The following is a 23,828-nucleotide window of genomic DNA, read 5'->3' on the forward strand; positions in this document are numbered from 1 at the left end:
TTGTGGGCTTACACACCGGTGTGCTGAACTAGTAACAAATTGGCATGTTTTGTTCACGTGACAAACCTTACTAATTGTCCGCTGGTGGCGGGTTTAACGACAGATTTATATTTATGCGATCGAATCCAAATAAACCTCTATTATGGCGACTGCCCTCTTCTATAATTCGCCTGTGGGTCTCTCCACGCGTCTACGAGTCTCTGTGCAAGTCCAAGAGGTCTCAACGCGAGTCCGTGGGTCTTCACGCAAGGCTACGAATCTTCAGGCGATTGTGAGTCTCAAGCAGCGGACAAATTGTAACGCCGCTGTCCACTCCACTCATTCTCCGAGAGCAATTCAGTTATTGACCGTGAGGCTGCTCCTGAAGCCGCTCGGTGGCTCACTTACTAACCTCGACATGAACAAATAAACGTTCAGGAATAGGTTTTACCCTTTTAACTGGCACAAAAACTGACACCTTTATTCAAGGCATCAAAAAAAATAAACGTTCCTTATCAACTCCCCGCCATGTGAAAGCGGAAGTTTGTTAACCCTGCCCTACGAAGGAAAATAGATGGTCGGCTGATGTTACAGGCAATAGCCCTTATTCAGAGTGGAGAGAACGAGATAGATTTATTTTACAGCCATTGAGATTGCACTTCATCTGAGGCCTCTAAAAATACATTTATTTATTAAATTTGTCAAATTAATCGCTTCTTGTGTTGTTTACGCAGTCCTGAGAAGTGATCATCATCATCATGAGCTATGATCAATCCACTGCTGGATACAGACCTCCCTCACCTCCAAGCCACTACCATTCCTTGTGTTCCCATAATGCTATCATGTGAAACACCCGCAGACGAGCCCAATTCCATCACTCCATCTCCACGAGGGACGCGCTCTCGTGTTGCGTTCCCTCCTTTGGCTGGAGCCCTCCGACTTGAGTCTCGGCCGCTATTCCATCGAGCGGAGTGCATTGCCGCCTCAGCCCGTTTTACTTTGTGAACATCATGCGTGGCAGGGGGGGAGGGTGGGGGGTGAAGGGGTGGGGGGGGAGGTGAGGATGAAAAAGAATACCGGGAAAAAATAAAAAAAAATCCACACGGAAATGCAGACAACGTGGTCCATTTATAAAGGGGCCCCGCGCTTTATTTAGACGACACCAACTTTCCCTTGCGAGCAGGTGGCCCGGAGGACGCTGGATGCCGGCGCCAGCCAACTCGCTCGCCCTCGCCGCTTTACTTTTATTCGTGGTCCCGGTGTTTGGGAGAAACGAAGGCCCGCCACGCCCGTCGCGGCGACCGATCAAGGGCCCCCCACGGCGTGCTCTCCCAGCTCCGCCGCTGGCGCCGGCTCGCGGCAGCGCTCTATAGTTAGCGCCAGAAACGGCTGAAAAAAACGAACGCGGCCCCCAAACGTTGCCTGGGCAGAGGTCTCTCCGTAGCTGGGTTTGGCTGCCTCATTGATTTTGCGGACCCTGGGGTTTACACTTTGATAGAGGTGGGTGGGGAGGGGGGGGGAAGGAGTGGAGAGTGTTTTTGGTTACGCGGCAGGCCTAGGAGATGCGTGATGGAAAAATACAGGGATTTGTATGATTATGATGACGATGACGTTGAAGAAAATTATTATTTGTAATGATGGTGAGAACAACGTTGACATGGTTGATGACGATGGTGATGATGATTGCTGCAACTTAATCACAGTGCTGTTGTGTCAAGATCCAGGGGCAACTGTCTTTTGCAGCAAGGGAGATTTGGGAGACTTACAATAACTCCGGGGTGACCTCTGGATAAGACACTCAACACATTCGTCAATAACATGACACTTCAGGCAATTGTCCAACGTCATAGAAGACCTATGTACTCTACTTGGGAAGTTCCCTGCCTAAGAGCCATGGCTCACGGTCCCTCCATGTTTTTTTTATATTCCACTCGCATCACCACGCAGCTTACTACAGGTCCGTTGACTGAGAGGAGGTCGGTCCAACTGGTTTCCCATCGCCCTCCTCAACAGCGTCGTTTGGGTGACACGGTCACCAGCCAACACGTCAAGCGGTGGCTTGCACCACAGACGCATCACACACGGCACACGAGAACAAAATGCGGGCCGATTGCCAACAATCGGTGCCCAAAGCCTCGCTCGCCTAGGGCCATAAACCAGGAGAGAAGTGGTTCTCCGTCTCCTTACTCAGCAGCGCTGTTTGGGTGGCACCGTCGTCACCACCGGACGCGGTGCGACGTCACGATGCGGCGCGTCGACCCGAGCGGGCGGCACGGACGCGTCGCCAGCGGGCCCCGACATTCTCTCCGACCGGCGAGTGCCCGCGGCGGCTCACCTCGCTCACCCGCAGCGGCACCGTTGAGCAAGACGATGGCCGTCTTGGCGGCGGTCTGCGCCGGCGCCTGCTTGCCGGCTGCGGTGTCGGTGGCGCCGGGCCCCTCCGTGCCCTCCGTGTACACCCGTCCGTTGCCCTCGGCCACCACCTCAGTCGGCGTGCACCCGCTCGGCTCCTGCAGCACCATGGCTCCGCCTCCGCGCGGGCGCCCGTGCTCGTGGCGCCGTCGCCGTTCCCGGCGCCGTCTGGAACGATGCCCGTCTCTCGGTTTCTCCTGGCTTGGCCCGCGGGCGACGTGGCGTGGTCGGTCGGTCGATTCGTCCGCTTGTCGGTCTGTACCGGTGTGCGTTTGCTCGCGTTGCGTGGATCTCCGGCGGGTGTTGGGGTGAAGCTGGGGCCTAGAGAGCCTTCACGAAAGCTGGGACGATGCCCCTAGCTGTGGAAAGACGATGACAACAGCGACTCCCTTGTCATCAACTATTCGGAGAGTAGGCGTGTAAATGAATATCGGTTGAAATAGATTGTTATGCTCAAAATATGTGCAACGTATCAAGTGTGTGAGAATTGGTCACTTGTGATTCGTGGAGAAGGAAATGCAAATACGCCAGCGTTTGCATGTAGACTTATTGAACGGATGAAATGGTGTAAATCAATTGGAACAAACTAGAAATTATACAAAATGAGATGGATAGGCAAAAAACGATCTATCCTTTAATTAAATACACGACCCCTGAATCGTGACAATTAATTTAATCGGGTGGGGGTTGACCTGTTACTTTATCATCAAACAGCATGCCTCTAGTGAACAATATTACTCTAAGCCCTTCTAAATCCAGTGCTGGATTAAGATCACCCCATGCCATGTCAGTCACAAGGGTTTATTTGGCCGTACTTCAACACGCTGGTCGGTGAGAAGAGGGTTGGAGAGTAGAACTGGTTCAGACATCACTCGCCATTAACGTGCCGCAGTGGGTGGGAATTGAATTCAAGGCCGCTGGGTTCAGAATGCCATGTTTGTACCACTGCATCACCATTCCCCAAATAATAAATACGTTTTCGTACAACGCCTTTAGTTCGCGTATCACCTCTAAGGCGCATCGCACATGTCACTGCGACCGATACGCCTTGTTATGTAAACTCAAGGAGGTACCGCATTCAACCTGTGACTGCCTAACAGACTCATCAAGCACTGATTGAAAGTTCCCCGTGAGAGAGCGAGACAGACTGACTCGCGTGTGCTCAAGCCCGACCTACAACCGTACACAATTTTACATGACTAAAGTTGGAATTCCAAGACTGTTACATAATGTCTCAGCCAACGTGGCAAAAACTCCACAACAAGTGCCAGCCAGATCGGTTTTCCAGGAGATACGATGCCAATGATCGCAGCAACTGCGAAAGGTTAAACGCTTTAACGAGTTAAGTAAGATTTATACAGCTGTGGGCCTTTAATGTCAGCGGCAAAACAGTTCTCCGGTTCGTTTTTTCTGGTTGTATCGCCGCGTGCCATTCCGCAAAACGACCGACGCTTCACTCCACAAGCCGGGAGCTTCTTCAGGAACTCCCGGCATGGGGAGTGAAGCGTCGGACATTCGTGCCGAACAGCGCGCGGTGCAACATCAAAACACACCTCAGGGATACACAGCACAACCGCGAGAATCTTACACGGTGGTACATGCAGCGTTTTTACAATTGACGCGTCCCATCCTCGGAAGCCAATGCAGTCGTTTCAGCATTGAACAGCTTCACGACCGCTAATCTCCCGTTCAATTTTCCTCATTTGTAAAGTGGGCAGAGTCGCCATCGTTCGCCCAAAAACGCCAGTGGAGGTGCCGCTTCAACATTCCAATGGGTTGAGGACATCTTTTGGCGAGTCTGCGAACGCTCGACGTACGCGTCGAGGAGCGCGCAACGGCAGCACGTGTGCCGAGCGCATGTATAGCGGCTCGGGTGGCCACGTGTATATATACGACGCCGACGCTCGGATTTCAGCAGTACGAGCTCGGTTGTACCACTGCACTCGGACCGACAACAAACGCCACCCGACCTTAAAGCGTCCATACAAATCGATTCAATTATTTTTCGGCGCACCGACAAGCCACGGCAGCGTAAATTAAATACGCCCGAATTATAACGCACTGCTATAAATGACCGTTTGAATCGGAGATTTCGCGTTAGTAAGCTTCGGACCGTTATCACTCCACTGCTGGATTTAGGCCACCTCACGTCGTATTGGTCATGTGGGGTTGTTTGGCAAAACTTCACCATGCCGGTCACCGAGGGTTTGTGGAGGACGGGGAGGGGGTCCCAGTACCGTTTCTAAAATAACTCGCCACTGATGTTAGCCGTGGCCGGGAATAGAAGTCAGATCACAAAGTTCATAACACAGCGAGCTAAACACTTGGGGCACCACTCCTCAAGCACATTCTCTTTGGGAATCCGTACACTGAAATAACTTAAGCATCGCACATCATAACTTTGTTCATAAGCATATAACATCCGTCTGATAAGCCATGGTTAAATGACAAATTTACTTTCTAACAAACACAAACCCGTGTATGCCCTCTGGCCATCTCGTCGCTTTGTCCGTAAACCTGTTTAATAAAAGTCACCACCTAATTGACTTTTTTTTTAGTTTCCGCACCGCAACAATTACCCCTTATAAATTGAGCCTCTGGCAGCAGCAGCAGCAGCGGCACCGATGCAGCAGCAGCGTCGGAACGAAGGCATTTAGATAATGGACAATTTGGACGCGGTGCAAAGCCGCACTGCACCGCGTCGTGACGACGAGGGCTTGCATGCAAACCTGAGAGCGAAGCTTGCCTGAGCTTCAACGGCAGATGGAATCTCGTCCCACCGATCAAAGTGCCGTCCCGAGACATCGCACGTGCATTTATACGGGATGCCGTGGTATGAGAACAAAAATATATATAATTAATGAAGAAAAACTTGTGATAATTAATCGAGCCACATGTAATATTTAACCTTCAATTGAACAACAGCTGCCCCCCACCAACCCCCGCCCCCCAACAACCCCTCACCGACTTGCATAGTGCTTACGACACCACATAATTAAAATTAATGCATACTGTATTGCAAATTAATGCACAATCGAAAGTTAATATGTAAAACCAGCATCGGTTATTTAAGGATCACCCAGTCTTCCTGTAACATCAGCGGAAATACACAAGCAGAATCGTCTTGCTGCAGCGCTTTAATGCATGCAAATTTCTGCTCGGCGTCTCTTTACGAACACTGCAAGTGGCAAATAAAAGCATTCAAGGCAGCCCGAGCACTAAGATGTGGTCGCGATGCAAAAGTTAAGGTCGCAGAGAGGAAGTGAGTGATCAACCCTCCTCCTCCCGTGGGTAACTGCCTGCCTGCCTGTGTCCTCTTGCTAAATGTAATTACCTCTGCTCCATTTAATCAGGCAACACAGCCCTTTTGAGATGCACATTCTGTTTGCCACAGGAAAACCGAAGAGGTTGTATCTGCACGAAATTTTTTTTTAAATGGTATCGATATAAGCAATTCATTCGTAATAATAATTTTCAGCCCATTCAATCCACTGCTTGACAAATGGGATCCACCATACCACGTTGGTCATATTTTTGGCAAGCTGGCAAAGTGTTGGTTGGTGGAAGGACCGGTATCGATACCGTTCGCTGGCAGTTTCAGTCCGTGGCTGGGAAGGGAGCACAGGACCACAGGATGCCAGGTTCAGAGCGCGACACGCTTCCGCCACCACAGTTGAGTTGTGAACACACGTTTCAAAATGTAGGACGGGATTCCGGTGATGGTAGAGCCGGTATCGGTGCCCTTAAGCATTGACCCAGGGTCCTAAATTCCCACTTGTCGCGTAAATAAATGTGTTTTCGCAGCGCGGATTTAATTTTGACGAAACCTCTCAGAAATATTCAAAGCGCAGAATTTCTTGCTCTGCTGGTTTTCGCACATTCGCGTTACTTTTTTTTCTTTTAGAAAATTAAATGCCTCTGTGTCAGTGGACTTTTACAAACGGGAGATGGCTGAAAAGTTTGTCTTAAATGACCATGTAACAGGAGCAGTGTGCTCTCCGGCCGGAAGCGCCGCTGGTCGCTGGGGTTTTCCACAAGTGTGGCACAACTCCGGGCTACTTCTTGAACTCAAGCAGCACAGCGCCGACGCCTACTAACGGTAAACACCACCGCGGTGTGCCAGTGTCCACCGCCGCGGAGTAAACTTTGTGCGATGGCACGAATCTGCTGTGCCACGGAGTGTGCGCCACGGGCTTGAGTCCAGATTTGCCGTGTAAGTGTTGCCAGCTGCTAGTACTAAAGATCGAAGGGGTGGCTTTAGTGCATCTGTTACCAACACTCCCAACGTAGGGTTAAATCGGCGTGGCTACTCGCAACAAGTGAACAACACGATAAATTAAAAACACATTCAAGCTTCCGAATAAATCAGGCGGTAAAAAAATCCGTTGTTGTGCTGTACATATATGCTCCCGTGTCTATGCTCCTCACCTTCACCAACTCAAAACTGAACAGCGTGCTGACCTATGATCAAATAAACCCGAGCAACCAACCCGCAGTCTGGAGAGGACCTTGTCCCTATCTGGGTGTGCTCAAAACTACAAGATTTAACCGTATTACGCTTTGAAGCATTACAGTATTATGATTCATCTTCTTTGGTTCTTTCGGTAAAGTCACGTAGAATGAGAATAAAATAATAAATTGATAAAATAAAATAACACAATAATATTCTCACGACGTTTCGGCCACAACACAAGCGGCCTTCATCAGGTGAAGGGACGAGACTGTCTGGTAGGACAGCGCTGGAGTGGTATTATGATTGTGATGCAATCCTTGCAGTATAGATACAGTCTATCGTTGTGTCTTACAAATTGTGACGTCATACACGACTTGCCAATAATTATCTGTACTACAATGATTTTGTCATATACTCGTAGAATTCCACATTGTATTAACGTGGAATCACAACCATCACGTTCCTACACACCAGGTTGATATGATGCATCACAGGGCGCATTTCATCATCAAACCCATGATCAATCCACTGCTGGATGAAGTCCTCCCCAAGCTGTCGCTATCGTTCGTCGGTTTGCAATGCACTAACCCGTCTAGCCCCTGCACAGCAGCCGATTCCGTCGCTTCATCTCCGCAGAGAATCCGTCCCTTCGAGCGTGCTTCCTCCGTCGGCTTTAAATCCACCCCGTTAATTTGCAAGCCGCGTTTCTCAACAGTCGATGTGCGACGTCTCTAATTTGCGTGCGAGCTTTCTCGTCCCGGTGTGTTCCTCTCCAAGTCCCCATTGTGTATAAATCCACTTGCTCTCGTCGACACGGCACCATGCATTGCGTGAACAATACTCGAGTCTATGCCACACATTGCTAAGTCATACATTTTAAATGCATTAGAAATATCTGTTATCCAGCAGTGATTTGCCACGGTTGGATACGTACGGTGCGAAAGAAGTCCCACATGCATTTTGGCTGAAGATGATAATGTGACCCATTCATTATTCTGGTTTGGCTATTCCGGTGCAATGTTTGAATATCCATAACCAGTATGTATGCGTGTGCAAATATTAAACGGGAAGCCAATTAATATTTGGACACATATAATAGGTAGTAGGTATGCCACTGTCATGACTGATATGCCCGTACCAAGAAAATCAATGTCCATACGGGTATATCGATACCCTGTATGCCCATACCCAGTACGGTACTGTATACCAAGGCCGTAATTATTATATATATTGGGGGACGCACATCCCCCCCAATATTCAAATATGCTCAAAATGTCCCCCCAATATATTGCTATCAAATAGATTTCTGTATATTTGATTGTGGTTCTGGTTGTACTTTATTAATCCCTAATCTCTGCCATAACATACAATGAAACAAGAAAAGGTAAAAAAATAAAAAAACAGAGCAATGTAATACAATACACACTTAGACATTGTTGTAAAAAATAAATAAAAAGTCCATCCTATGTGTTAGTGATTTTTTTATATTTTAGGCAGGAAATTAGTTTTCAAATTTAGATTTTTTTTTCTAAGGGGGGGGACCCCCAGACCCCCTGGAAGATTTGGTCCCCCCCAATGTTTGCTCCATGGCTACGGCCTTGCTGTATACACATATACCCTGTAAATTCTTAGCAGGTATATATACATGCCGTTATAGATACCAGGGCACTTGTAAGTCAGTTTACACAGCCGGTATATTCAACCGGATGTGTACCGCGAATACCTTCACCGGTACTGTTAATGCCATACCCGGATACAGAGTCCTGCATATCACTGCCAAGAGAAGGTTAGGTCAATATGCATGGCGGGTATAGCAATAACCATACTATACGTACGTGTCAATGTGTATATCACTGTCCGAACCCTACCAGCTAAGGTGCACAGCTGGTAGGTATATCCATAGTGTGTACGTCATCTCTGCCCTTGTACTACACTACCACTGGCCAGTACGTCAAGTTGTGTTAAACACCTTAGTGGATACCTGTGCCCGTACGCGACAATCAATAAGTCGCAGTTGTCAACGGGTGTCAATAGCCCGTACGTGACGATGGCGAGTAGCCGGGTAGGTGTATTCACATCCAATACGCAGTCGTGAAGATAACCTGCCCCTGTAACATCGCCGTCAAAGGCGAGTGCGTGGCGGTATAGCCATAACCACCATGCAGGAGCTACCTGCCCCTGTAACATCACAGTCCATGTGCCAACAAGTGACCGTGGTCGACCAAGTGTGTCGATGTTTCCACCCCTGTCAATATCCAGAGTCCGTGCCGTTACACAGGGGACGGACGTAGCGCTCACGCCCGGCCACATGTGTGGTGGTGGTGGCAGCAGTAGCAGTGGGTGACGCATACACACCGAGCCCACTCGCCCGGCCACGTGTGTGGTGGTGGTGGTCGTGGTGGTGGTGGCAGCAGTAGCAGTGGGTGACGCATACACACCGAGCCCACTCGCCCGGCCATGTGTGTGGTGGTGGTGGTGGTCGTGGTGGTGGCAGTAGTAGCAGTGGGTGACGCATACACACCGAGCCCACTCGCCCGGCCACGTGTGTGTGTGTGGTGGTCGTGGTGGTGGTGGCAGTAGTAGTAGTGGGTTACGCATACACACCGAGCCCACTCGCCCGGCCACGTGTGTGTGTGGTGGTGGTCGTGGTGGTGGTGGCAGTAGTAGTAGTGGGTGACGCATACACACCGAGCCCACTCGCCCGGCCACGTGTGTGTGGTGGTGGTCGTGGTGGTGGTGGCAGCAGTAGCAGTGGGTGACGCATACACACCGAGCCCACTCGCCCGGCCATGGTCTCCCCCCGCGTCCTCCTCGCTCGAGCTGCAGCCTCCTCGCTGGCCGCGTGTTGAGGCCGTCCACAGCGGCAGGCCCCACCAGAAACCCGCGGACGGACGCGGCCCGCCTGCGCTGTGCTCGCCCGCTCGCTCTCTCTCCTCTCACTACTTCACGCTCGTCCCATTACATCCTCCTCCTCCTCCTTCCATGCTGCCCACACACGGCCACTGCTGTCGATACACGAACGGTGGTTTAATATTGCCCGCTGCTGCCGCTGCTGCTGCTGCAGGAGGAGGTGCACCAGTGCCTGTAGCCGCCCCTGCTGCTGCAATAGTAGCAACTGGAGGAGCTGGGACAACAGCGGCAGCAGTGGCCGTAGCAGCAGCTGGACCGTCGCCTCTTCAACAGCGTTCGTCCCGGCCCGATTGAGTCCCCGAGTCGCCCCCCACCTCTCCCCCCACTCCCTCCCACACCCCCCCCCACTTCCCCCCCCACTTCCCCCTCCCCACCACAGCCCGGTCCCCCCTCAGCGCAGGGTGTAACAAACCTCCACCCCCTACCCCAGCAGCGCAAGGCGTTGCGTGACGTCACAGCAAGCTATTGGATGACGTCGACCCGTCTCGCGGACACGTTGCCGTCTGATGTCGTCATGTAAACCGCGCGGTGTTGGAGAAATTGCGGGTAGGGTTGGGGGTGAGTGGGGGGGCGCTGTGACATCATCGTTGCAAGATGTATGATGAGTTCTAGATTTGAAGCTTTCGTGACTGCAAGGATCCATACTCTTTGGTTTTGTTCTGTTTGAGAGGAGACCTGATGGCTCATTGGGACATTCTGTCTACAGGAAACCCACCCATACAGATTCCTACTTGAAACCTGATTCCCACCACCACCCGACTCAAAAGAATTCTCTCATCAAAACGTTATACCACAGGGCTCATTGCATTTCGGACCAACACCACCTGACCAGTGAATTAAAACATGTACATCTGGTCCTCAAGAGGAACGGATACTCTGCCCGTACCATCCGCCAAGCTGTTTCTCCCTCCATACAGAAACAACCACTTGATACTCCGATCAAAACCATCACACTACCATATATAGCAGGCGTTACTAAAAAGATCTCCAAAATTCTAAACAAACACAGATCTTGGTCCGGTTCAATACAGTACACAAAATCCGTGACATGATCCCATCCGTGAAGGATGTTATTCCTGACTTACAGTACCCTGGAGTTTACAGATTGATCTGCACCTGTGGTGACTGCTATATCGGGGAGACGAAGCGACATGTCTCTGACCGAATTCGCGAGCACAAATCAGATTTGAAACACGGCAGAACGAATTATTCTGCCATAGCTGATCACTGTTACAACGCTGTGGGTAATCGCGATATAATTTTCTCCGATACCAAGGTTCTCTGCAAACCCACGGGTTTTTATCAGAGATTTGTCCACGAGGCAATTCAGATTTACAAACACAGACACAATTTCAACCGAGAGGATGGTTTCAAATTAAGCAATCACTGGAAAGATATTCTTAGCTCTTTCGATAAAGTCACGTTGAAGGGAAACAATAAAATAATAAAATATATAAAACAATAAAAAATTATCACGACGTTTCGACCATAACACAAACGGTCGTCATCAGGTGTGTCGGTTCGCATTAATTTATTTATTTTTAAACGGTGGATTTATTTAAATCAAACCAAACATTAAACTAATTTTCAATGTTCTTTAGTTCTTTCGGTAAAGTCACGTAGAATGAGAATAAAATAATAAATTAACAAAATAAAATAACACAATAAAATTCTCACGACGTTTCGGCCACAACACAAGCGGCCTTCTTCAGGTGAAAGGAACAGACCCGTCAGGACGACAGAGCTACGTGATTTTGCCTAAAGAACCAAAGAAGATGAATCCTTGCAGTCACGAAAGCTTTAAATCGAAATTTAATTTTCAATGGTACAGTATATATATTTCCAAGTAGTGGTATCCCAAACTTTCACAGCTGCTTATTTTCCCTTCACACCAACATTATGTAAACCCCCCCTCCCCTCGCCGGTCCAACATGTACCCCCTACGTACATCATGCTCATTGTTATGCTAATTCCTTTGTCAAGGCGCCTTTGTTTCCTCCCACACAGCTTAAAGGACGCGACCTGGGCTTGGCTGTTCTCACTCCAACGCTGTCCTCTGGACAGTCCCTTCACCTGATGAAGGCCACTTGTGTTGTGGCCGAAACGTCGTGATTTTTGTTTTATTTTTAATTGTTTACCTACGTGACTTTACCGAATAAAACCAAAGAGTATGTATGATGAGGTCATGTTTTGAGCGCGTGGGTTTTGTCGGCGGGGTGACGTCATGAAAGTTGTAATTCTCAGTATGAATTGACATCGATGGCCGGAGCTATAATTAATTTAAGTGAAACTGTGACAAGAACTCAGCAGAAAAACATCCGGCTACAATCGGAAGGTTGTGAGTTTAAGTCCCTCCGATGTGTTTAAAACGAGTATAGTACCACTTTGTGGAGAAGTCAACAGTGGTTGTCCCTGTAGGAGAGGCTCGCCCCCTGCCATATGAATGTGGAATTTCCACCAACTCGCTCAGGGCTGGCAACAGGGGAGATTGCCCACCTCACATGAGCAGCAATTAACTTTTGAATCGGTGTCAATATATTAACCTTTTTTTAGGGCCACTGTTATCGACACACGTGTCCATTTAGTTCATGTTACGTTATTTGCAACAAAAAAATGCAATAAGTAATAATATAAATAACCATTGCCTCAGTGGTCCTTATATGGGAGGGGGGCGGAGCCTGCACGCGGTGACGTCACGCGGGGGAGAGTTCAAGGTTCGCCCGGCGGGAGTCATGGCCTCCGAGAAGCAGCGTGGTGGTGGTGATGTTGGTGAGGGGATGGAGCGTGGTGATGGTGGTGGTGATGGTGATGGTGAAGCCTCTCCCGGCCTCGCCAAAAGTAGGCGAGGCGTCACCGTGTCCCGCGAGCTGCTCGGCGTCAAAGGAGGCCCTGGTGAGAGAGCGAGCGAGTGCGATGTGGCGTAGGCTGCTGCTGCTGCTGACGATGGTGGTGCTGTAAGGCAGCCATGCCCGTGTTCTCTCGGAGACATTAAATTCACGGTGAAGTCACGAATTCTACGAGTCGTTAATTCGTACAGATATGCCGCTGGTGCATTCACGGTTGCCTGCACTTCCTCTTCGCTGCTTAATCGCCCTGTTATTTCACCCACCTGCATGGGGAGATAAGCAAGGGGTGAGCTTGGATAGTGCGCGGATGGGCGGTCATTAACTCTGTGAAGAGCAGGGGTGGTAGGCGATGTTGGGTATCGGAGGGCAATGTAGGAAAACATCCATTGGTGTGCTGTACTGTACTTCTGTGGTCCCAACGACTGTTGTCGACCGCCTTCAACCGGCACTAGCCAAGCGTGGTGAAGTATGGTCATTTAGCACGCACGACTCTCGTCCAGCAGCGGTTTGATAAGTGGGCTGTGCATATTCTTGGTTCTTTCGGTAAAGTCACGTTGAAGGGAAACAATAAAATAATAAAATATATATAATAAAATATATTTCAAAAAAATATTGTAAAGTCACGTTGAAGGGAAAAAATAAATAATTAAATATCATTTTATTGTTTTATATATATTTTATTGTTTCCCTTCAACGTGACTTTACCGAAAGAACCAAGAATATGACTCATTGCAGTCACGAAAGCTTTAAATTTCAATTTGGGCCGTGCATGTTAATTTATGACACGCACACCTGTCAACGCATACGCTTTACTACCCGGATTCTTTTACAGGGAAATTGAGTTAGAAACAAACAAACGTGTCTTTTTATATTCTTGGTTCTTTCGGTAAAGTCACGTAGAAGGGAAATAATAAAACAATAAAAATAAAACAATAAAATTCTCACGACGTTTCGATTGCAACACAAGCAAGCAATCTTCATCAGGTGTGGTTTTCACAATTTTATTGTTTTATTTGTTTATTATTGTATTATTTCCCTTCTACGTGACTTTACCGAAAGAACCAATAATATGAATCCCTGCAGTCACGAAAGCTTTAAAACGAAACGTGTCTTTGTGTTTCTCCCTTGTTAAGGGACTTTGTAGGATGAACGTTGAGATTTATAAGGGGCCGTCCATAAATGACGTCACGCACCTAGGGGGGGAGAGAGGTCAGACATTTGTGACGATGTGTGACAAGGGGGGGGGTTGAGAAATGTGACGTCACATCAAAATGCGCAACTTTAAATAAATATAGACAACACGTTCTACTTAAATAGACTTTTTAAATAAATGTTTTCTCCTACGACATCAGAGTGCAGCGCCACATTAAATACGCACTACAATGACAATAGTTTACAGCGATTTGAAGCATGTTTTATTTTGTTTTGGGGGGGGGGGGGGCAGAGCTTTGTGACGTCACATTTGAGGGGGGGGTCTGACTTTTTGTGACAAGGGGGGAGTCAAAAATCGTCCAAAATCGCGTGACGTCATTTATGGACGGCCCCTAAGTGGCACGGGGTGACCAATAAGGTCTGACTTGGTCTGTAATAAGGTAGCACTGATAAGGGGTTGACAGGTATGCATAAGTGATTGACGTCGTTGGACTGTCCGCGATCATTTGAGGCGCATTATTTTGACTTCCCTTAACATTTCTTCTTTTGGGGGGGGTTAGATCACGTTAATGTAAATGTGTCACTCTGATTAAGAACCAGGCTACAGTTTACATTAGTGTTTTTTTTGTTTTTATTCACTTTATTATTCTTTTATATCTGCGTGACTTTACCGAAAATAACAAAGAATATAAATGTGTCGTTAAACCCGCCACCACCGACGACACGGCCAATGAGTAATGTTTGTCACGTGACACAAACGTGCCAATTCGTTATTAGTTCGGCACACGCGTGTGTTGGGAGAGCGAACCCACAACATCTACAATTTACATTTGATTTAACACGTGGGACTTAAATTTTTTCTCGTCAACAAAACGGAATGAGATCCGTTATATTTCTAATTGACGTTCTTTATTTAACCATTCGAGACCCAAGGCTTGTGATTCATTAACTTATTTGGTATCAATAATAAGGTTTTCCCCCTTTTTCTGGCAACAAAACTGAAACCTTTTTACAAGGATTAATGTCTGCATTAACCACAATTCCTGCAGTCAAAATGCAAACAAAAAACATACTATGATAATATATGCATTGTCCTTGAAACTGATTGGTCCACTCCAAGGGATGGCTTTCTTTTGAGCCTCGACCCAATTGGTGCTCGACCAGATGACGCCAAAAGGCGTACAGCTCAAAGACAATGCACTATCAAAGTAATGAGGGCTCGGGGTGAGCATCTACATCATTAGACCTCCTTTGCCAGTACCAAAATGTAATAATAGGGTTTTTCCACTTTTTTTCGAGCAACAAAACTGAAACCTTTTTACAAGGATTCATGTCTGCATTAACCACAATACCTGCAGTCAAAATGCAAAAAAAAACATACTCTGATGATATATGCATTGTCCTTGAAACTGGCATCCTTCAAGAGGTGCGACCCCCCCCATCACGATGAAATTGTCTCTTGTTATTGACATCCTTAAATTTTGATTTAAAGCTTTCATGACTGCAGGGATTCAAATTATTGGTTCTTTTGGTAAAGTCACGTAGAAGGGGAACACCTGATGAACACCTGATGATGATTGCTTGTGTTGCAGTCGAAACGTCGTGATAATTTTATTGTTTTATATTTTTATTTTATTGTTTCCCTTCTACGTGACTACCGAAAGAACCAAGAATATTGACGTCCTTGTTTAACTATTAGATCAACTTGTGGTTAAATTTATTTGGTAAATATTACCTTATTTAATATGCATATAACCAGCTGAGATTCAAAACGTTGTCTAAGTACTTCATGTATGACTGGGTTAATTCTAATTGAGACTTTCAAAGTAAAATTTTCAAGAGAAAACCAGAGTTACGAATATAAAATACAAATAATTACAAAACCCAATTACAATTTCAATACACAACTGTCAAAAGTAGCACATATAATCTGAAGCAATTAAATTATACTCGTGAGTAATATCGAAAATATAACATTTTAAGTGGAAAGGTTTAGTGATTTATGGCTCTAATTTAGCCAAATGAGAACTCTTTAAGGTTGTCTTGCAATGTCCTTTAGCTAGGTGAGATCTAATCGAGATTCTGTCTTTATAATGGTAATGATTACAACTTTGTCGCATGCTGCCCCTTTTTCCAGGTGAGAACACATTGACAAGCCCTGTCTTTGGCAAGGAACAGTTACAAGGAGATTTTTTTGTACGCTTATATTTTACTTCTGAAGACACTTTGACTTCCTCCAGTTTTGTTCCAAATTTGGGATTTGAACAGCGGCAGAGAGCGACCATCACATGACAGCTGCGGGAATACAATAAAATGGCTCTTTGGCAAACTAGCTCACCTTCTCACTAAGTAGATGACCATCAGTCTCGCGATTTAAACATTAATTTGGCATCCCAAAAACCCCTTGTTGAATTTTTTTTTATTTTACCATGTGAGGCCCACTGAGTTGTATAGCTCTTTTTCAGAAGCGACCTCGCCACAAATGATAGCTCAACGAAGTGGCTCATCACGTGGACATTTATGGCTGCTTAATACTGTAAAATGCATGTTTCTAAATGTGGAGGGGAAAATCGGAACGCCCGGAAAAAAATCCATGCGACCATGAAGAGAACGTGCAAACTTCAAATATACCAGCGTCAGGGTCGGGATCGATCCCACGACCTCCCCGTATTCCTGGCGAAGTATTTAACATCTCGCCACCTATGTGACCTATGGGACAAAAGTGTTAATTTTGTCACATAGGTTCAAGGTAAGATCTTGATATGAAGTCCTCATTATGCGAGACACCATAAGGATATAAATGTATTCATATATTTTAATCGGTTCTTGTTTACACACTCTTACATAACCGTTTCAACTTTGAGCTACCTAACAGACCCTGTATAATTAAACCTGCTTACTATTGCTATGTTTAATTGACTTGTTGGCTGAAGCTTGTTTTGCATGAACTGCCCAGAAAAAGATTCCACCTGCCATTTGGCAGCATTTTGTACTTTATGTCAAATAATAATTAAACCAATCTATAAGGTTTCACATATTAACTTTGTTTTCTGAAGCGATTACGTCATAGATAATCTTTTACATTACGGGCAGAATTTGGATGTCCTTTCATTTTGGCCATATAGAACTTTGCTGACAATTAAATTTGCATTTTTTAATGGAAACGGATTTTTCCCTTCACTCTGGGAACTTTGATTATTCATGTTTGCTATCATGTTAGAGTAATGTTGCTTGGTAACTGCATCTTAAATAATGAAAGTTCTATATTCATGCTGTGCTCGATTTGACCTGTTTAAGTTTCTTTCCTCATAAATGTTATAATGTGACTGAAGTTAACGAATAGTAAATGCAGCTTCCTCTGAATTAGAAGCCAAACTTCTACATTATTTTATAGTTTACGGACAATTGGACACTCAGTGTTACTGTGATTATAGCTTGTATGTCGAGTGTTTTATATTTGCGGTAACCCACTTTGACCAAAAGTAGTGACTGTGACATTTGGTGCGCACTGACATGTTGCTGCTTCATGAAATGACTGCTCGGACATTTGGCGTGGAGTAGTTACTATATGTTGAGCGGAGTGGTGGCGCAGTGATTAGCACACTCCACTATGAACCCATCAACCAGAGTCTTGATTCCCAGCCATAGTTGTCACCATTGGTGAGCGATTTTTAAACCGATACTGAGCACCCCCCATCACTAGCCCGAATGGTGAAGTATGGTCAAACAACCCCCATGACTGAAACGGCCTCGGTCGACCTTCATCCAGCAGTGCATTAAACAGGTGTCATAAGCTCCTGCCAGTTTGCGCTGTGGGCAGCAGATTGCAGTGGCTCAAAATCCACCTTCAACCAGCAGTGGATGGACAAAAGAGCTGTATGTGTCCTTTATATATTCAATTCTCTTTTGTTATTTCTGTCCCGTGTGCAGTCATTCCCAAGCAACTCTTCATAAACCCCAGAGTGGCCCAAAGGACTCAGGCTGCTGGCTCCACCAGCCGCCTGCCCCCCAGTTGCGGTGAGTGAACTACCTCTGCTGTACGTTCTGCTGACACCCAAAGGTACAAGTAAAGACAAGTAGAATTAAAATGTCTGCGCATTCTGCACCGCCGCCGTGCGTGACGGGTTGCCATGCGTTTGCGACGGCCGTGCTGCATTGTGGGAAGCAGAGAGCAGGGCGGCAAAATGCGTTGTTGTGATTCTATGCTCCCGTATCTATGCTACCCACCTTCGCTAACCCGTTCAGGCCAGAATGGTGAAGTATGGTCAAAATAACCCAATGACCCACACAGTCTGGGGAGGCCCTTGTTTTCAGCGGTGGTTTGACAAAAAGGCTGCGTTGTAGGTAATCGCTTTGTAGGAAGACATCTTATATTTTCTATTTATAGTGACTTGGTCCAAGTTAAAAGAGCTTCATAGCATCGGATTCCTCCAGCACAAATAAATATTATGATTCTGTATGTCCCCAGGCTGTGCCTTTTGCACCTCATGAATGAGAAGAAAAAAATGAAGTTAAGATGAGTTTATCATTGTCGCACGCGAGTTACAGCAACGTGAAGTCTCTCGCTCTATACGTTTTAATATGTTAGCACGGAGACATCACCCAACCATTATATTAAGGTGTTATATTCACAAGAGGTCATGGGATGCACAGCGTAGGTACCTGCCTACAAGCTAAGATATATTTTTTCTTTTAGGTTATTAAAGATGCTGACGACATTCGTCAGGCCGTAATACCTCTGCAATTGTCCGTGACGGCATAATCGGTAGCTAATGAAAAATTTCGATTGAATTATGAAAACAAGCATGTGCATAAGCCGCAAGTTTGAAATAAAACATGATGTACATTTTTTTTCCGTAAATGCTCCACCGTATATGCGGCATCAACGACCCAACCAATTGTTACATCTGGGAGTAGAATACCACCAACTCGCTCGTATTCGCCCGCCCCTTCCCACTCGCTCCACTGCCGCTTTCCCAGCGCTGAGCCAGGTGAAGAAATTCCTGCCTCAGCTGGCAGCTGCCAACGACGTCCTGCAGAGGGAAATGCAGGAGATGCCGGCGGGACACTTCGATATCGAGCATGTGGACGACGGGCAGGAGCGCGTCATCGAGATGGTGCGTGTGCCGCCCAGGGCCCTTGACGCCGTCGCGCGAGCCGTCAAAGGTTTGCGTCTTCGTGCCGCTGGGCAAGCCCTTGCAATGGCGGTAGAGGCCTCTTTTTAACCCTTTCCCATTCCGATGACGTAGGTGTACGTCATCGGAACGGAATCGGAAGTTAAAGGCCGTGCAGGAGGGCGTGTGGCACAGTTTGACGCCAGCTATCATGTGTGCAGTCGTGTCGCTACAGTTCTCTGCAGCGAGTGTAGTGCCTTTAAAAAAATGGCGCTTTGCCTCTCTAAATAAAATTAACGCTGAACCGTTGGCGTGTTCCGAGATTCGGCGGTGAATGGGAGCCGACCTGCAACTTGCAGACGTCTCTGAACAGGAAAGGGTAAATATTAAACATGAACCTACTTACTCTGCTAATGTGGCTGAGTTCCAGTTGGAGGATGCCAGAAGTGCAATGAGTCACTTAATTTATTATCACGTGGATCTGGAGCGGCCGAGAGTGTTTTTTTTAAATTCGATTATTTAATCAGAAGGTCACAGTTGATCATAACTTAACACATTCAGCTGGTGCCCTTTTAATACTTTCGCAAATGTAATTGTGCCGTGGCCTAATATCCACAATGGGACTTGTTTACATGCGTATTGAAATCATCTTTTGAGAATGCTGGTGGCCTTTTCATTCTCGTCGCAAATATAAATAAACCGCCACCGTACGTAACTCAACGATGCACCGTTACGGTTCATTTTTTTGTCCCCCCTTTGTGATTATTTTTTTTACCTGCAGAGCATCTCCCTGGTTGAAGGGGACAACTCGGACACGGACGAGGAGGAGGAGGAGGAAGACTGCAGCTCGTCTGGGAGCTCATCCGACTCGGAGATGGCGGACGGGAGGGAAGGACTCCCGGTGATGCCGAGATTGCGCCTGAGCCAGAAGCCGGCGGCGCAAGCGCGACATCGCATCGTCGAGCTGGACACTCTGCCTGCTACGGACCAGCCGCCACGTGAGCCCCAGGGCACGTGACCAACGCACGAGGATTCTCTTCCGCCAAATCCTCCCAATGGTGTCAGGATGTTCTTTTGTGGTTGTTCTTTTGCCCCAGAGGACTTTCTCCTGGCTCTGTGTAAATGCCTTTCTTTGCCTCTGTTTAAACGTCTTACATTCTTTTGCACAAACTGACGTTAATTAGATCTTTCACGCATTGACCGCCATAAAGCCCAAAACGGGTCATGCAGTGCCTTCCCCATGTGGCCTGAGGGACATACAAGGGGCTTCTTTTCTTGTTGCATTGTTTTCCTCAACGTGCTTTTGGCCACCGCAATGTGTTAACATATTCCTGCCAAATAAGTAAATAAATATGGGCCAGAATTCACGTGCTCTTCATCTCGGTGCGACCATTACATTGCGGCTGAGACGCTGACCTTTGTCGATGACACTCTTAAGTGTGGCCTAAGGACCTTTATGAATGTGGCTTACCTCTTCATTTCTTTAGGGAATGTTGCATGCAAGCCAGAGTGGATAAGCGGAGTGGTCGGTGCTTTTTTGTTGTCATCAATAACAACACGGCGATGATGGCGAAAGGATCGGCGAGAGGATCGGCACGATGTATGGGTTCAGGGAAATCTGCTCGGTCACCCCCGGCAAGAGAACATGGCCCCCAGGAGGGTGGCGAATGTGGGCGTTTATCGGCGAGCTGCCCTGGTGCGCGATGGATTGACGCATGCGTACCGTGGCCTAATATCCATAACGGGACTTGTTTATGTGTGTATTGAAATTATGTTTTGTGTTGCCAAATTGAGTGATGTTCATTATCCTCTGCTGCCCCTATAGCCCCTGCCATCCATGCAGTCCACTCCCTGTTCAAGTCAAGGCTCAAGACCTTCCTCTTTACCTATGACCCACTGCCAATTAAATATCTATGTATGTATGAACTTCTTCCGTGCCGTACGTAGCCAACTATCCTAATCGGAGGTGTGGGGAAAGGACAACAAACACAAAAAGCACTTCTAAAGAAATTAGTTTTCAATCGAGATTTTAAAGTGCACAGTTCCAGTGGCTTCCAAATATTGCAAGGAAGAGCGTTCCAGACGGCCGCAGAAGCGCATCTAAAAGTGCCTGATGCAGTGGCCATCTTTGTTCGATGGTTGGCCAAAACCCGCCACTTCAAGGATGGACCGGAGTCCGCGTGATGGTTTATGCTCACTTGCTTTATAGCAGTGGTTCTTAACCTTATTGGAGGTACTGAACCCTGCAAGCTTCATCAGTGCATTCACCGAAACCTTCGTGATTGGAAAAATAAAATTTGATTTCTTCAAAACATAGGTATATTTTATTAGTGCACAAAATGAACCATGCATCAGTTGCACACAAAATCACTGTGTTCAAAGAACAAAACCAACAAAACATGAATTTCACAAAAACATAACTCAATTAATATTTACTGCAAATCAATGTGACTTTTGCTGTTGCCTTTCAGATACAAGTTCAGAAATTCGCGGCTTCACCTTGGCAAGTGCCACTCATCATTTTCGCAACAAAGTCTGTTCCTTTTCTTAGTTTTTATGTCTACCATCGAAAAATATTGCTCGCAATGATACGATGTAACAAACGGTGTGAGTATCTCAAGGGCTGTCTTAGCAATAAGAGGGTATGGTACGATTTGGTGATACCAAAACGTTGAGAGCGTTGTTCTGAAGAGTTGCTGTTGAAGCTGGCTCTGCTGAAGTTCAATGATTTCCTCGAGGTATTCATCGTTGACATCTGCTGTCGCTTCACTAAACGTGAACGGCTGTCTCACCCATGCTGGATATGACTGGTGGGGAAGTACCCGTCGGGAGACTTTGCGAGCTCATCTAAGTGCATGGCAATTGCTTGCTTCAGCTCCCCAGATACAGAAATGTCTCCAATTCCAGGCACGTATTCGATCTTACTTAGTCGTCCACCGGGGGAAAGTTTGCGAAGTTATCATTCTCTGTCCGTCGTTTCCATAAAGGTAGTTTTTTTTTAAAACGCCTTCAGGTTTTCCGCTTCGATGATGTTTACTCCACCTCCCTGCATCTGTCGATTGAGATGATTGAGAGCATCGACAATATCGGCCATGTACGCCAAAATGAGAATGAACTCAATTTTCGAAGCAATCTGCGTGACAATGTTGGTACTCTCGCAAAAACATGGCTAATTCCACACGCAATGGCAAAAACGATTCAGCACCTTTCCCTCGGATAACCACCGAACGTTAGAATGGTACAGAAGTACCTCGAATTCAGAGCCCATTTCCTTACACAGCTCTTTGCAGATGCGGTGCTTCATAGCACTATTTCGCACGTAGTTCACACATTCAACTACAATTTGTAATACTTCTGCCAGTTTTGGAGGCAAGGTTTTTGTTGCCAACGCATGTCTGTGCAGAACACAGTGCGTAACAATGGTGTGTGGTGCATCAGATTTCACCAGCGCTCCAAAACCAGTGTCGTCCCAGCATGGCTGGAGCTCCGTCCGTACAAACTGCAGAAACCATATTCCACGAAAGATCGTTGTCTCTGAAGAAGTCATCCACGAGTTTCTTCACATCGACTGCCTTGGTTGTTGTAAGAGGCTTACAAAATAAAAAAATATTCCTTTATCACGTCTTTCATATAGCGCACGAATACAACAAGCTGGCTTAGATTGGAAACGTCGGTGGTCTCGTCGAGTTGGAGGCTGAATTTTGCTGGGCTTGAAATCAGATCTGCAACGACTAGAGCCAAGATGTCATCGCTCATGTCTATTTTGCTGCTGCTGATAGTGTCATTTGAAAGAAGAATTTGGGATAACTTATCTTCAGCTTTTCCCAGCATGATGTTCGCCATCTACAATGCAGCTGGTTTTACGAGTGTTTCACCAATGGTGTGTGGTTTGCCCTGCTTTGCGATCAGGTGCGCAACTTCGTACGATGCTGTGAGGATCGGTTTGTCGATGGTACAAAGCAGAGAACAGGCAGAGTAGCCTTTTCATCGAATCTGGCTCTCTTCACCTTGAATTCAGCGAGCGTTGTGTTCTTGTATTTCCCATCTCCATGCAGCTTTAGGAAGTGTTCCTTTAGTTTTGCCGGTGCTAGACTAGAATTGCTCAACTTGGCATTGCAAATCATGCATTGAGGACGCTGACTCCCATCGCGTTCCTTTATACACGTGAATCCATATTGTACGTATTCGTCCAACCACTTTATTTTTTTGCTCGACATAGTATGAAGGGATTGAAAGATTAAAAGAAAATCACAAATGACGTACAATCACAACAGCCACAAGTCGACTACTGAGCGCACCAAGTTCCTGAACACGCAATGTGGCGTGATCAGCTGCAGCCAATGATGGCCAAGCGGAGCGTGACGTCACGAATAATACAAGTGGGCTGAATTTATTTTGTGTAACACATTTTTACTAAGCAACTAAATATTTGTAATCTAACACGGCGAAGAAAAATTGTGTTGCCAATTTTTTGACGGCCGACAAAAACGGCCTGCATTACCGGTGCGAACCGGGCTGCTATACTGTGTGTGTCTTGACCCCTGCTGAACCCCGGAGAGTGACTCAACGAACCCCTGGGGTTCGATCGAACCCAGCTTAAGAACCACTGCTCTACAGGGTCTTGAGATTCAGTCACATTTCCACGCTGTATAAATTAACATTGTACATTGTCGTATTAATGCATCAAGTTGTTGCTGTTTATTTTTTTAAGCTAAAAGTGTAAAATGTGTTTCAATAAATGCTACATCAATTGAGAATGTTGACATCCGATGGCTTACCTCAAAAACAAACTCTTTATGCTGGCTCTGAGTTTCACTCCACAATCTGCAGTCATCATTTACCCCAATTATTCCACGCGAGCAACATGCCAGAGGAAATTCCTCGCCCTGAACGCTAGAGGATTGCCTTTAAGAGCCAAGGTCATTATTCACGCCAACTAGACAGGGGGGATCATATCTTCGT

General features: G+C 46.7%; 2 protein-coding genes across 9 annotated transcripts in view; one reads left to right on the forward strand and one right to left on the reverse strand.

Annotated features, from left to right (window-relative positions):
- LOC116942442 (solute carrier family 41 member 1) overlaps positions 1-10,069 on the reverse strand; it is a 108,480-nt gene extending 98,411 nt beyond the window's left edge. For 2 of the 8 annotated variants that reach the window (XM_032954366.2, XM_032954364.2), the window contains exons 1-2: positions 9,615-10,067; positions 2,315-2,750 (exon numbers count right to left, since the gene is read on the reverse strand). In XM_032954366.2, the coding sequence (XP_032810257.1) occupies positions 2,315-2,501 (187 nt within the window). In that variant the 5' untranslated portion in view covers positions 2,502-2,750; positions 9,615-10,067. Of the gene's footprint in view, positions 1-2,314; positions 2,751-5,120; positions 5,322-9,199; positions 9,453-9,532; positions 9,557-9,614 lie in introns of those variants that run through there. The other 6 variants (XM_032954372.2, XM_032954371.2, XM_076067018.1 and 3 more) reach the window with 6 other exon arrangements.
- Positions 10,070-12,442: 2,373 nt separating this feature from the next.
- Positions 12,443-23,623, forward strand: NOPCHAP1 (NOP protein chaperone 1). The gene is made up of 4 exons (XM_032954363.2): positions 12,443-12,646; positions 17,683-17,769; positions 18,733-18,869; positions 19,648-23,623. The coding sequence occupies exons 1-4, from the start codon at positions 12,487-12,489 to the stop codon at positions 19,882-19,884; spliced, it is 621 nt and encodes a 206-aa protein (XP_032810254.2). The 5' UTR covers positions 12,443-12,486; the 3' UTR covers positions 19,885-23,623.
- Positions 23,624-23,828: the final 205 nt, after the last annotated feature.

Source organism: Petromyzon marinus, chromosome 14 (genome assembly GCF_048934315.1).
Source record: "Petromyzon marinus isolate PM22_M1 ecotype Great Lakes invasive population chromosome 14, UKy_Petmar_22M1.pri1.0, whole genome shotgun sequence".
In the NCBI taxonomy this organism is placed as follows: domain Eukaryota; kingdom Metazoa; phylum Chordata; class Hyperoartia; order Petromyzontiformes; family Petromyzontidae; genus Petromyzon; species Petromyzon marinus.

Bases quoted from the DNA above. Each gene is read 5' to 3' on its own strand.
- NOPCHAP1 (XM_032954363.2), top strand. From the start codon at position 12,487: ATGGCCTCCGAGAAGCAGCGTGGTGGTGGTGATGTTGGTGAGGGGATG. The intron at 12,647-17,682 runs GTGAGAGAGCGA...TCCCGTGTGCAG, and splicing joins CGGCGTCAAAGGAGGCCCTG to TCATTCCCAAGCAACTCTTC. The intron at 17,770-18,732 runs GTGAGTGAACTA...CCGCTTTCCCAG, and splicing joins CCGCCTGCCCCCCAGTTGCG to CGCTGAGCCAGGTGAAGAAA.